This window comes from Aquarana catesbeiana, linkage group LG01, assembly GCF_042186555.1.
Source record: "Aquarana catesbeiana isolate 2022-GZ linkage group LG01, ASM4218655v1, whole genome shotgun sequence".
Lineage (NCBI taxonomy): Eukaryota > Metazoa > Chordata > Amphibia > Anura > Ranidae > Aquarana > Aquarana catesbeiana.
The window spans coordinates 392357521-392371601 of NC_133324.1; the positions used below are offsets into that span (position 1 = coordinate 392357521).

The following is a 14081-nucleotide window of genomic DNA, read 5'->3' on the forward strand; positions in this document are numbered from 1 at the left end:
GCAGCCTGAAATGAAGACACACACAGATTTTTTTTTTTATGCACCTGTATTTGCAACTTTTAACATCCAAGTGAAAGATATAACAGCAACATGTCAAAAAAAAATGTAAAATTCAAAAACAGAATCACTGAGTTGGAAAAATGATCACCCCCTCCTAAAAATGACGTGTTATCTCAATTAGGTGTAGCTAATCACCTTCTCAATGGCACACAAAGTCATTTGACTTTTAACTGTGATCAGCTGTGGTCATTTTAATTAGCTCAGCATAAAATTAGTGCAACTGAAGCAAACAATCAACTATGGGTGGCAATGTACTGTCAAAAGATCTCCATAATAAAGTTGAGGATAGGCACAAGTCAGGAGATGGATACAAAATTATTTCAAAGGTTTATCAATGCCTAGAAGCACAGTGAAAGCGGAGGTCTGCCAAATTTTTTTTTTTTAAGTCAGCAGCTACAAATACTGCAGCTGCTGACTTTTAAAATAAGGACACTCACCTGTCCAGGGCGCCCGCGATGTCGGCACCCGAGGCCGAATCGTCACTTGGTCCTCGGGTGCTGCCGCCGCCATCTTCAGTAAGGGAAACAGGAAGTGAAGCCTTGCGGCTTCACTTCCTGGTTCCCTACTGTGCATGCGCGAGTTGCGCTGGGCAATCCAAATCGTCCCTGCTGTCTCTGAGACCCGTGTGTCTCCCAGCAGACAGCGGGGGGGGCAGGAAGTGGTGTAGACCCCCGTCGGGGTCAATGCCCGGAAGTGGGTGCAAATACCTGTATTATACAGGTATCTGCACCCCCCTCCCCCCTGAAAGGTGCCAAATGTGACACCAGAGGGGGGGGGAGGGTTCCGAAAAGCAGAAGTTCCATTTTTGTGTGGAACTCCACTTGAAGCCAATTATTAAGAAGTTGAAGATATTTGGTACAACACAGACCCTCCCTGGAACAGGAAGTTGCTCCAAACTGGATGAAAGAGCCAGGAGGAAACTGGTCAGAGAGGCTACCAAGAGGCCTACAGCAACTCTGAAGCAGTTGCAGGAAATTATGACAAAGAATGATCATTGTGTGCCTGTGACAACAATATCCTAAATTCTCTACAAATGTGGCTTGTATGGGAGGACTGCAAGAAAAAAGTCACGCCTTAAAAGGGCCACATGCAGTCATGACTCTGCTTTGCCAAAATGCACCTTGACGATTCTGAGGACACATAGAAAAAGGTGTTATAGACAGACAAGACTAAAATTGAATTATTTGGCCTTAAAACCGAATGATATGTCTGGCAAAAATCAAATACAGCTCACCATCCAAATAACACTATTCCTACAGTAAAGCATGGAGGTGGTAATATCCTGTTATGGAGGTATTTCTATGCAGCATGGACTGGAGCACTTCTTAGGATAGAAGGTAAAATTTATGGGGCAAAATACCATCAAATTCTTGAGGAACATCTGCTGCCAGAAAGTTGTCAATAGGAAGGTTTACCTTCCAACATGACAATGACCCAAACCACACAGCAAAAATGACCACACAGAGGTTGAAAGAGAAAAGGCTGGATGTCCTTGCATGGTCTATTAAGAGCCCAGACATATACCTCACTGGAAATCTGTGGAATGACTTGAAGACTGCAGTCCACAAATGGTCACCATCAAATTTAACTGAACTTGAGCAGTTCTGCAAAGAAGAGGCAAATATTGCAAAGTCTAGATGTGCAAAGTTAGTAGAGACATATCACAACAGATTAAAGTCTGTAATTAAAGCAAAAGGTTATTCAACAAAACTGACACAAGAGGGTGATTTTTTTTTTCTGACATGTTGGTGTTATATCTTTCAAATGGATGTTATAGGTGGCACTAATTAAATACAGCTGGATAAAACAAAAACTGTGTCTGTCTTCATTTAAGGCTGCAAAGCAACAACATGTGATTATTTTAAAGAGAAGTGATCCTTTTCTATACCCACTGTGTGTCCAAACCCGCCAGACCAAATTTTGTTTTTAACAGAATGCACTACATGATCTTTGAACCATGACCAACAGTCTAGTAAGGGTCACTAAAGGTGCTTTTAGATAAGCCAGACCCCTTACTATACAAAGGTGGCTCAGAGCAGCCATAGTGTCAGTGTACTGAAGCTGCTTTAAATAAAGCTGACAAACTGCAGGCAGAGATTAGAAGTATTTAGGAAACTTTGCTTTACTTGTATTTGTTATCTCTAGCTCTGATGCTATTTTCTGTGTTTATATTTGGGGCTTTTTTGTCTTAAACCACTCACACTTTCATGCCTCTGGACTTCTTAGGAACCAGAGCAATTCTTACATTTCCACTATCAGCCTATTTATTCAACAATAAAGTAAGTAATTTATTCAGCGATAATGCAAGGAGGAAGAGGAAGAGTCCTTGAAATGCATCCTGTGACCCACCACACTCATGGGGAACATTACCTATTCCTCCTGAGAAAGAGGAAGATTCCCCAAAAAAGCATTCTGTGACCCACCACACAGGGGAACATCACCTATTCTGTTGGGTGCCGGTATGGAGACTGAGATGCTAAGAGGGCTTGTGGCTAAGCGCAATGTGCCCCTGGAGTTGGGAACAGGGAGCGTGGTGTTCAAAAAAGCTCGGTTTGCCAGGTGCTTGCTTGTAGTCAGATGAGCTGATCACCGAAGGATGACTGTAGCAGGCTGGTAGTAACAGCTGTACTTACGGGGCTTGGTAAGGAGAGAAACCAGGAGCCAGGCCAAAGGTCATACAGGGTAAATCAGTCCAGAAGCATAAACAGGGGCAAGCCGAAATCATTCATAGGAGATGGGAACAGCAGAGTAGAAGAGCCAAGCTGGGGTTATACACAGGAGACAGGAACAGAAGCAAATTCTAGATGCAAGCCAGAGGTCAAGCCAGATTATCAGAGAGCAAGGTCAAGGCAAGCCAGGGCGGTAACGAGTAGCCCACAGATCAGGATATAGAATCATAAGGAACACAGAGAAGCTGAGATAATCCAGCAATGTTCTGCCTTTAGTGGCAGGTTTAAATAAGCAGTTGGCGCCAACTTGCACTTGTGCACCACCGCGCACACATCGTATTGCGCATGTGCGTGCGCCATTACCGCTTGCACCTGGACTCTCTGTGGGTGCTCATGTTGGATATGGGCGACATTGCCAGTCTTGCTAGGGCCATGTCCCTGACAGTGCCCCCCCAAGGGGCAGCCTCCGGATGCCCAAACAAGCTCATCTCTCTAGATACCTGTTGCAAAAGTTCTTTAACAGTCTAGGGGCATGTATGTTTTCTGCAGGTTCCCAGACATTTTCCTCTGAAGAATAACCCCTCCATTTAACAAGGAATTGAATTTGCCTACCTATGGCTTCCACTTCATATTCCATGTCATTACCTATAGTGACTGGTGGAGGTGGCAACTCTTCTCTTCCTGGGAATGGGCTTGGCGCAGCTGGTTTTAATAAGGAGACGTAGAACACCGGGTGGATCTTGTAGGAATCTGGCAAAGCAAGTTCAAAAGCCCTGGGGGTCACTTCTCTTTTAATCTCGAATGGTCCCACAAACTTTAGTCCTAGCCTCCTGGAAGGACTTATAGATGAGGTTCCCTCTCCTTCTCTTGTCATATTGCCTCTTGAAGTCTTTCTGATTCTTCCGCATGGTTTCTTGGAGGACTTAGTAATTTGTTTGAAAGAAACATATCCCGTCTTGAACAGCTGGTACTGGAGATTCAGTAATGGTGTTGGGTAGGAACGAAAAGTGAAAACCGTAGTTAGCCCAGAAGGGTGACTGATTGGTGGCCATGTGTATGGAGTTGTTGTATGCGATCTCAGCGCAAGGCAGCAAGGAGGCCCAGTCATCTTGGGAAAATGAGCAAAAGCATCGCAGATATTGCTCCAAGGTCTGATTTGTCCTCTCCGTCTGGCCGTTACTGTGAGGATGATAAGCAGAAGAGAGACATACCTCAATTCACAGGATCTTGCAAAGGTTTCTCCAAAATCCAGAGGTGAATTGTACCCCTCTATCAGAGACAATGTTATCAGGTAGTCCCTGTAATCTGACTATTTCTTTGATAAAAATTTTCACTGTGTCCATGACGGAAGGTGGAGCCATTTTTGATAGTCGGTCCACTACCACCAAGATGGTCCTGAATCTCTCTAATGGAGGAAGATCAAATATAAAGTCCATAGAAATATTTTTCCAGGGTTGCTCTGGGACTGGTAAGGGCCTTAACAAACCCCAGGACTTGGTATTGGAACCCTTGTTGTGCTGGCATATCAAACATGAGTTCACGTATTTCCTGCAATCCAACTATAGGGAAGGCCACCACAGGTATCCTTGGAAGAGGTCAATTGTCTTCCAAATCCCGAAATGCCTGCCAAGTTGGTGATCGTGGAACTTTTTCAGGGTTTGCAATCTGACTTCCTGAGGGAAAAAAATGTTGTCCAGGTGCCACAAGAACCCTTCGTGATTTCTTAAGGCTGAGATTTCTGGCTCTGTGCACTGGAGAGAGGCTTGCTCAATTGATGCCCTTAGGTCTGGTTGAATTAAGAAAAAATTTTGCGTAGACAGATTGTGCCACGAGCGGTGTCTGGGAACATCCAAGAAAGAGCATCGGCTTTTCCATTCTTGGACCCAGGATGGTAAGTAATATGGAAATTGAACCTAGAAAAGAAGAAATGGCCACCACGCTTGACGCAGTTTCAGACGTCTGTCAGTCCTCAAATATTCTAGATTCTTGTGGTCTGTGAAGATCATGATGGGATGTGCCGCACCTTCAAGCAAGTATCTCCACTCCTCCAAAGCTATTTGAATGGTCAAAAGCTCCCGGTCCCCGACATTGTAGTTGTTTTCTGGGTGAAGAAAAAGCTACGGGATGTAGCAGTGATTTGGGACCCTATCATTGGGACAGGACAGCCCCTGTGGCCACTTCTGAGACATCAACTTCCAGGAACATAGGACAAAGCAGAGTCAGGATGCTGAAGAACTGGTGCTGAAACAAATACAGCCTTGAGTTTATCGAAGGCTGCCTGAGCCTCTGAGGACCACTCAAATCTGGAATGCAGACGGGTTAGTTGGGTAATGGGTGCGATAATGACCGAGAAGTTCTTGATAAATCTTCTGTAAAAGTTTGAAAAAACGACAAATTTTTGAACACCCTTTTTGTCTGAAGGCAAATTCCAGGATAGCTTTCACTTTTTGGGGGTCCATGGCAACTCACTTTGTAGAGATGACAAGTCCCAGGAAATGAATTGACCCCTTCTCAAAGTCAGATTTCTCTGCTTTCACATATAATCCATGTGTCCTTAGGGTAACTAATACCTTCTTCATGTGGACTCTATGGATTTCCAGGGTGGCAGAGAAAACAAGGATATCGTCTAGGTATACAATGACGAAGTTATCTAGATATTCTTAAAAAATATTGTTCACAAAGTGCTGGAATGTGGCTGGGGCATTACAGAGTCCAAACAACATTACCAGATATTCAAAGTGTCCGAAACATGTTCGGAATGCCGTCTTCCACTCGTCTCCCTCACGTCTGCAAACCAGGTTGTAGACACCCAGTAAATCCTGTTTAGAGAAAACTTGAGCAGAACGGAATCGTTGGAAAAGCTCTGGGATAAGAGGGAGTGGGTAGCGATTCTTGATGGTAATTTTATTCAGCTCTCTGCAATCTACACAAGGTCTTAATGATTTATCCTTTTTCTTGACCAAGAAAATGCCAGCACCTGCAGGAGATGAGGAACAGATAAACCCCTTTTCCAAGTTTTCATCAATATATTGTCGTAAAGTCTCAAGTTCAGTTTCTGAGAGGGGGAAAATACAACCAAACAAAATTTCAGAGCCTGGGAGCAGTTAAATAGGCCAATTGTGGGGACAGTGAGGTGGAAGGGTGTCAGCTCTTTTTTTGTCAAACACCTCCAGAAATTCTTGGTAAGCAGGTGTAATATGTTGACTGGCACTGAAGACAGGTTGTAGGGTCAAAGAGCTAGTACAGTCTCTAGAAATAGGGGCAAGGCAATGCTGCTGGAAATATGTAGATGAGAACAGAACTTCATTCTTGAGCCAGTCGATATGGGGATTGTGTGCCCGTAACCAGGGAACTCCCAGGATGACCGGAAACATGGGGGAGCACAGTACATCAAAACGTATCAATTCCTTATGGCCGGAATTGGTCATCGTGGGGATTGGCGGTGTTTCATGAGTAACCAGTCCAGAACTGGGCAGGGAGCCATCAGCCAGGTGTACTGTTAGCTGCTGCTTCTTGGTAACAAGGGGAATTTCAAGTTTCTTGGCTAAGGTTAAGTCTAGGAAGCAGCTACAGGCCCCTGAGTCGATGATGGCTGAAAGCCAGATATCCTCTACTGCCACCTGTAGAGAAACAGGGAGAACAAGGTGAGATGAGGAGGATCCTGACACTTGACAGTATATTGGAGGTTGATAGGATGGCCTACTTGGCCTAATGGGGCAATTCCGTAGGAAATGTACATTCCCTCCGCAGTAGAGACAGAGATTCGCTTGACGGCGACTGAGCTTTTCTTCTGGAGAAAGGGCTAAACAGATCAAGCCAATCAGCCGATGCATGGGCTCAACTTTGGCTGGAAGGACCGGGTGCTGGAGGGAAGGAGACCTTAGGTAACATCCAGGTTGGTTTGAAGGTCTGGGATCTCTAGCAAGTGTCTGTCCAGCTGCATGGTCAACTGGATGAGGCCCTACAATGTAGCCGAGGTTGCTACTCTGACTAATTCATCCTTGAGGGTTTCAGACAAGCCGGTATTGATATTTTAGGGCAGCTTCATTCCAGCATGTATCTGCACCCTATTTGCGGAAGTCCACTGTGTAATCTTCTTCCATACGTTGGGAGTCATTGTATAGCAGGGCCATGGCCCCGAAGAATGCATCAACAGAGTCAATGATGGGGCTCTTTTGCTCCAACAGGCCATGGGCCCAGACCTGGGGTGCATCTGAGAGTAAGGATATGATGAATCCCACTTTTACATTTTCTATAGAGAAAGTTTTTGGTTGAAGAGCCAGGTATAGCAGACAGGCATTCTTAAAGGCCCTAAATTTTCTTCGGTCCCCCGAGACCCGTTCAGGGGTTGGCACTTGTGGTTCAGAAGGTGGGATCAGCACTGTGTGGGTGGAAATGGTGCACTCCTGAGGTGTAGCAGCAGAAGAAGTACTGCAGGTCCCAGATCAGGGGAAGCAGGTGCCGAGGACAAGTGTTGCAGATGACCCTCCAGCTGGAAGTAGCCGTCTTGTAGCCTCTGTACCGCTTGGGTTAATGCCGTGACCTGCTGACACAAAGCCTCTATAGGGGAAGCACCTCTGTCGGTCTCTTGACATGGCTGGATTATACTGTGGGGTGCAGGTATGGAGACTGAGATGCTAAGAGGGCTCCCTTTGTGGTTAAGCACAGCGCACCCCAAGAGTTGGAACAGGGAGCGCAGTGCTCAAAGAGGGACAGTTTGCCAGGTGCTTGCTTGTAGTCAGATGAGCTGATTACCGAGGGATGACTGTAGCAGGTTGGGAGTAACAGCTGTACTTGCAGTGTTTGGTAAGGAGAGAAACCAGGAGCCAGGCAAAAGGTCATATGGGGTAAATCAGTCCAGAAGCATAAACTGGGGTAAGCCGAAGTCATACACAGGAGACGGGAACAGCAGAGTAGAAGAGCCAAGCCGGGGTTATACACAGGAGACAGGAACAGAAGCAAAGTCCAGATGCAAGCCAGAGGTCGAGCCGGGATATCAGAGAGCAAGGTCAAGGCAAGCCAGGTCAGTAACGGGTAGTCCACAGATCAGGATACAGAATCATAAGGAACACAGAGAAGCTGAGATAATCCAGCAATGTTCTGTCTTTAGTGGTTGGTTTAAATAGGGCAGTTGGCGCCAACGTCTGTCACGCCACTTGCACGCTGGTGCGCGCATCGTATTGTGCATGGGCTGATAAAAGTTTTGTTTGGGTACAGTGTTGCATTAATTTCGAAATTGTCATTCAACGTGCGACAATGCTGAAAGCTGAAAATTGTCCTGGGCAGGAAGGATGGGAAGTGCACGGTATTGAAGTGGTTAAACTGGTACTTTAAAGAATTCATTTTAGTTTTCATTTTGAAAAGGACCCTCTCCCCACTGTTTGATGTTTTAAAAAAATGTTTTTTGGCATTAGTAGATGTCCCCCATGGTATCATCTCACTCCTCGTGCCTTTTATTTGTACAATAGTTTGCCTATTAGCCCTAAAAATGGGCAGAATTTATTAACAATATGAGTCCTCTATAGCAGGGGTCCCCAACCAACAGGCAACAAGCCCATTACCGAGCTGTGGCCTCTCTGCAGCCAGGCCCTGGGTGCAGCGGGGAGTGGGTGGCATGGGAGAGCCAGGTGGGCAGGTGGCATGAGAGAATCAGGCAGGCGGACAGCATGAGAGAGCCAGGCAGAAAGGCCGCATGAGAGAGGGAGGTGGCCTGGTGGATGAGCGAAGCGGGTGAGCAGACGAGAGAAGCGTATGACATCATCTTTCTCCGCCCGCCCTGCATCACCGCTTTTCCGCCCTCACAGCGCAGGTCTCTTCAGTGTCAGAGGTGCGGCAGGGAGCAGAGAGATTACATAATCTCTTACTGCCCGCCCCACATCACCGCTCTCCTGCCCTCACTTAGAACTGACCAATACACAGAGGCCTGCCTCTGTGCTAAATGGAGCAGTGCTGCCACCAGTGCAGTGACAATCCACATCTGGTGGCACTGGCAGGTGATGTGGCAAGTGACAATCCACATCTGGTGGCACTGGCAGGTGACTTGGCAAGTGACAATCCACATCTGGTGGCAATGGCAGGCGACGTGGCAAGTGACAATCTGTATCTGGTGACAGGTGACGTGGCAAGTAACAATCCACATCTGTTGGCAGGTGATGTGCCAAGCGACAATCCGCATCTGGTGGCAGGCAACGTGGCAAGTGACAATCCACATCTGGTGGCAGGCAGAATGGTAAGTGACAAACTGCATCTGGTAACAGGTGACGTGGCAAGTGACAATTCACATCTGGTGGCAGGCGACGTGCCAAGTGACAAGCTGCATATGCTGGCAGGCGAAGTGGCAAGTGACAAGCTGCATCTGATGGCAGGTGAAGTGGCAAGCTGCATCTGGTGGCAAGCGACATAGCAAATGACAAGCTGCATATGGTGGCAGGCGATGTGGCAAGTGACAATCCGCATCTGGGGGCAGGCGACATGGCAAGTGACAAGCTGCATCTGGTGGCAGGTGACATGGCAAGTGACAATCCACATCTGGTGGCAGGTGACGTGGCAAGTGACAATCCACATCTGGTGGCAGGCGACGTGGCAAGTGACAATCTGCATCTGTTGGCAGGCAACAGTGGCAAGTGACACGCTCAGGGCTCCTACTGATTCTACATTATGGTGAGTTGAACTATTTCATTTTACAATGTAATAATAGAAATAATGAGCTTCAATCATCTTAACACCATATCAACCATGGTGCTGGGATGATTGAAGCACTAACACTAGCCATTGCCCTGACAAATTTCCCATGAAAAATCACGCCCCCCCCCACACACACACACACACACACACACACACACACCCCCGGGCCTTGGCACAATTGTCTTCCATGCAGCCGGTCCCCAGTGCCAAAAAGGTTGGGGACCGCTGCTCTATAGGTTTCAATGTAACCTGCCATTTTTGTTTGTGAATTTCAAGCAGGATTCGCCCAACCCTGTGCGAAACATACCCTAGCCTGCATACCTCCCATGTCTAAAACTATAGGGTCCTCCAATCTCTTTTACATTTTATATATGTTTTATCATAAAGAAAGCAATAGGATGAATTATGAACCAAAAGATGGACCATTACACCCAAACTTTCAATATGGGTGTGGTAAGAGCCTATAGAACTTATTGGACAAAGCAATTTTTTTGCTAGTTTAAAGAAAAAAAAGAAAAAAAAAAGGCCTTTAATGAACACTGTGTGGAAACTTTTATCTTTTTTGTTAAAGATTATATACTCTTTGCTGTATAATTTTTAAATGTTAAATGTTTTCATTTGCAGCTAAAGAGCTTGTTACCAAATGTATTTTTAATATAACTTCAAGCAATTCATTGTAAACTATCCAACACAGTCCCACTGCATGGAAAAAATGTTTTTGCCCAGAGTTGGGCTTTTATAGAATTTGATTTGAAACAACAAAAAAACATCACCTGGGACTTTGCCAAAATGTAATTTACTGACTGTTCAAACTGCCCCCTTCCTGTACATATCGCCATCCTTTTCCCCTGAACATTTCCCCACTCTACATGCATCTTTCTCCCTTACAAGCACAAATAGCCTCCCTTTTCAGCTCCACAAACTGCCTTCCTTTCCCTGAACACACTGCCCCCTCCATATACACACTGCCCTCTGTACACATTTCCACACTGTACACATTGCCTCCCTTTCCCCCTGCACACACTGCCCCCTCCCTGTACAAGGTATCCCCTCCCTGTACACACTTTGCTCCCTATACACATTGCCTCCCCTTCTTGTACATGCTGTCCTCCTTTTCCCCTGCATACATTTTAAGCCCTACACACATTTCCCTCCTACACATTTCCATCTTCCTGTACACAATCAGCCACTTTCAAACAATGAGCACTGACCTGTTAACCCATCCACCAGAGCAGCTGTGTCACCCAAAGTAATGCCTAGGCCCAGCCTTCAGTATCTGCACAAAACATGCTGATTAGCTGCTGCTGGCTAGTGAAGGGATCTGCCTTTTGATCCACAAGGCAGTTGTGCACTTTGTTAAGTGCACACAGACACTGTAGGGTGCATGCAGAAGCTGCCCCCATGACACTCAAAGGAGGATAGACATGTGCATTGCGTTTCGTTCCGAATCGAAATTCGGACAAATTTTTCATTATTCGGAAATTCGGATGCATCCAAATTTCCAAATTACAAAAGTAAAGAATTTAAACGAATCCGAAAAAAATGAACAAATTCGAAAACATATTCAAATCGAATTCGAAAAAAATAGAAAACGTTTTTCTAAAAAAAACAATAAGATAGAATATAAAATAATAAAGCAATAATATATATAAATAAATAAATAAATAAATATATATATATATATATATATATATATATATATATATATATATATATATATATATATATATATATATATATATATATATATATACATATATATATATATATTTTATTATTCTCTTCTATTGTTTTTTTATGCTTTTCTTTTCTATTATTTTATATTCTAGTCTTTTCAATTCAAATTCATTCTATACGAAATTCGAATTTCGGAACATGGCTTCTGAAGTTTGAATTTCGTATAGAATGAATTCGAATTTGAATAGAAAAGATTAGAACAGAAAATAATAGAAAAGAATAAACTAGAAAAACAATAGAACAGAATAGAAGAAAATATAATTTATATATTATATAGTCTATTCTTTTCTATTATTTTCTATTCTATTCTAATCTTTTATATTCAAATTTGATTTCGGTCTATATGAAATTCGAATTTTGGAAGATATATATATTTATATTTATATATATATATATATATTTATATTTAATTTTTTTAATTTTTTTTCTATGCTGGTCTATTGTTTTTATATTCTTTTCTATTTTCTATTATTTTCTATTTTATTCTAATCTTTTCTATTTGAATGCAAATTTATTCTATACGAAATTTTAATTTCTGAAAATGGTTATACAGAAACAGAATGAAATAGAATGAAATCGAATTCTAATAGAAAAGACTAGAACAGAAAAACAATAGAACAGAATAGAAAAAAATTATATATATATATATATATATAAAACCATCTTCCAAAATTGGAATTTGGTACAGAATGAATTCAAATAGAAAAGATTAGAATAGAATAGAAAATAATATTAAAGAATACTGTCCTATTGTTTTTCTATTCTATTCTTTTCTATTAGAATTTGATTTCATTCTATTTCTATATAACTATTTTCCAAAATTCGAATTTCATATAGAATGAATTTGAATTCAAATAGAAAAGATTAGAATATAATAGAAAATAATAGAAAAACAATAGAACAGAATAGAAAAAATATAATAATATATATATAAAAATAATAATATATATATATAACCATCTTCCGAAATTCAAATTTTGTATAAAATAAATTTGAATAGAAAAGATTAGACTAGAGTAGAAAGAATAGACTAGAAAAACAATAGAACAGAATAGAATAAGATATAATATATATATTATATTTTATTCTGTTCTGTTCTATTGTTTTTCTAGTCTATTCTTTTCTATTATTTTCTATTCAAATTCGAATTCATTCTATATGAAATTTGAATTTCAGAAGCCATCTTCCGAAATTCGAATTTCGTATAGAATGAATTCAAATTCGAATAGAAAAGTTTAGAATAGAATAAAAAAGAATAGCATAGAAAAACAATGAAACTGAATAGAAAAAAAATATTATATATATATTATATTTTATTCTCTTCTGTTCTATTGTTTTTCTAGTCTATTCTATTTCTATTATTTTCTATTCTAATCTTTTCTATTCAAATTCGAATTCATTCATTACGAAATTCTAATTTTAGAAGCCATCTTCCGAAATTCGAATTTCGCATAGAATTAATTCAAATTCGAATAGAAAAGTTTAGAATAGAATAGAAAAGAATAGCATAGAAAAACAATGGAACAGAATAGAAAAAATATATAATATATATATAACCATCTTCCGAAATTGGAATTTGGTACAGAATGAATTCGAATTCGAATAGAATATATTATATTTTTTTCTATTCTGTTCTATTGTTTTTCTATGCTATTCTTTTATATTTTCTATTCTATCCTAATCTTTTCTATTGGCATTCGATTTCATTCCATACGAATTTCAAATTTCGCAAAATGGTTATATATAGTTTACTTTTTCAAATTCAGTTAATGTTTTTTCGAATGCGGTAGAATTTTTTCTAATTTGACAGTTTTTTTTGAATGCGGTCGAATTTTTTCGAATTCGAATACGGAACAAAATGAATTCCGAAAACAAATGTAACGAATGCAACAAATTTAACTAAACAAATTTAGTTAAATAACGAATCGAAACGAAATTAAACTAAACACATTTTTTGATCCTGCACATGTCTAATGGAGGACACTTGCCTGGATCTGTGGGACACCAGGAATTTGTTGAAATCCTGGGTCAGCCCCATGGAATCTGGGATGGTTGAGAGAAATAAGTATCATTATTGAACTGCCAATAAACTTTACCTTTGTCTTCACTTTCTTTTTTGATACCAAATCTTACACTAGGAGGCAGAAGGTCTTCTAAATCTTTCATTAATTCGTTGGTTGATGCTGTATTGTTCCGTCTGCTTTTTTCCTCATCTCTTTTCTTTAGAAATTCAAAAAATAAATAAATGTATTAATAAACTGGCTGAGCAACAAAAAAAAATCATATTTAAACAATGGTTCTTAGTAATTAAATTCCTTTTTTAAGAAATTCTCAAAATTTGTCAAATGGGCCAATAAAATAGGCATATGAAAGGAATGAGAGTTCATGAGATCCATCCTAGGCTCAGGCATTAGTATTTCAGAAAGTAAAAGATGGCTAGGCAACTGGAAAATTAATAGGACCCTTTGCTAAATAACTATGGCATAGGGAGTCTTTTGCTAAATCTGGCAATATGGTAAACTGTCCAATATACTTCAGCTGAACTGCAAACAAATATGATCAAATCACACATATTCTATGTAGGTTCAGACTGAGGCAGATGCAGGAGAGGCTTTTGCCTTGGCTGATGTGCTGTGGGTAGGTTGAACTAGGTCAGGATCTTCACCTGCCCCCACATTGCTATGGGAGTTAACTGCACTGTGTGAGACTGAGCTGTCCAATTTACATTGCCTTCCTGGATAAATAAAGGGGGGGAGGTAAAAAGTAGAGGGAAAGGGGAGGAATAGAACCAGAAACAGAGAAACTGGAGCAAACCTAAAAAGTAAAGAATGAGAATGAATGAAAATTAAAATAACGAGGACGATGACAAAGACGGACTAAGGGACTGAGCAGTAAAGACCAGAATAGTTCTCAAGGGGAAAGACATTTTGG

The 14081-nt window shown here is 41.5% G+C and overlaps 1 protein-coding gene across 1 annotated transcript in view; it reads right to left on the reverse strand.

Moving 5' to 3' along the window:
- Positions 1 to 4917: 4917 nt before the first annotated feature.
- The window catches only part of LOC141122046 (transmembrane channel-like protein 2-B), a 177243-nt gene continuing 168079 nt past the window's right edge, over positions 4918 to 14081 (reverse strand). Inside the window, exons 19-23 of the mRNA XM_073611876.1 lie at positions 13284 to 13370; positions 5974 to 6349; positions 5437 to 5706; positions 5199 to 5355; positions 4918 to 5098 (exon numbers count right to left, since the gene is read on the reverse strand). Coding sequence (XP_073467977.1) covers positions 4918 to 5098; positions 5199 to 5355; positions 5437 to 5706; positions 5974 to 6349; positions 13284 to 13370 — 1071 coding nt within the window. The remainder of the gene's footprint in view (positions 5099 to 5198; positions 5356 to 5436; positions 5707 to 5973; positions 6350 to 13283; positions 13371 to 14081) is intronic.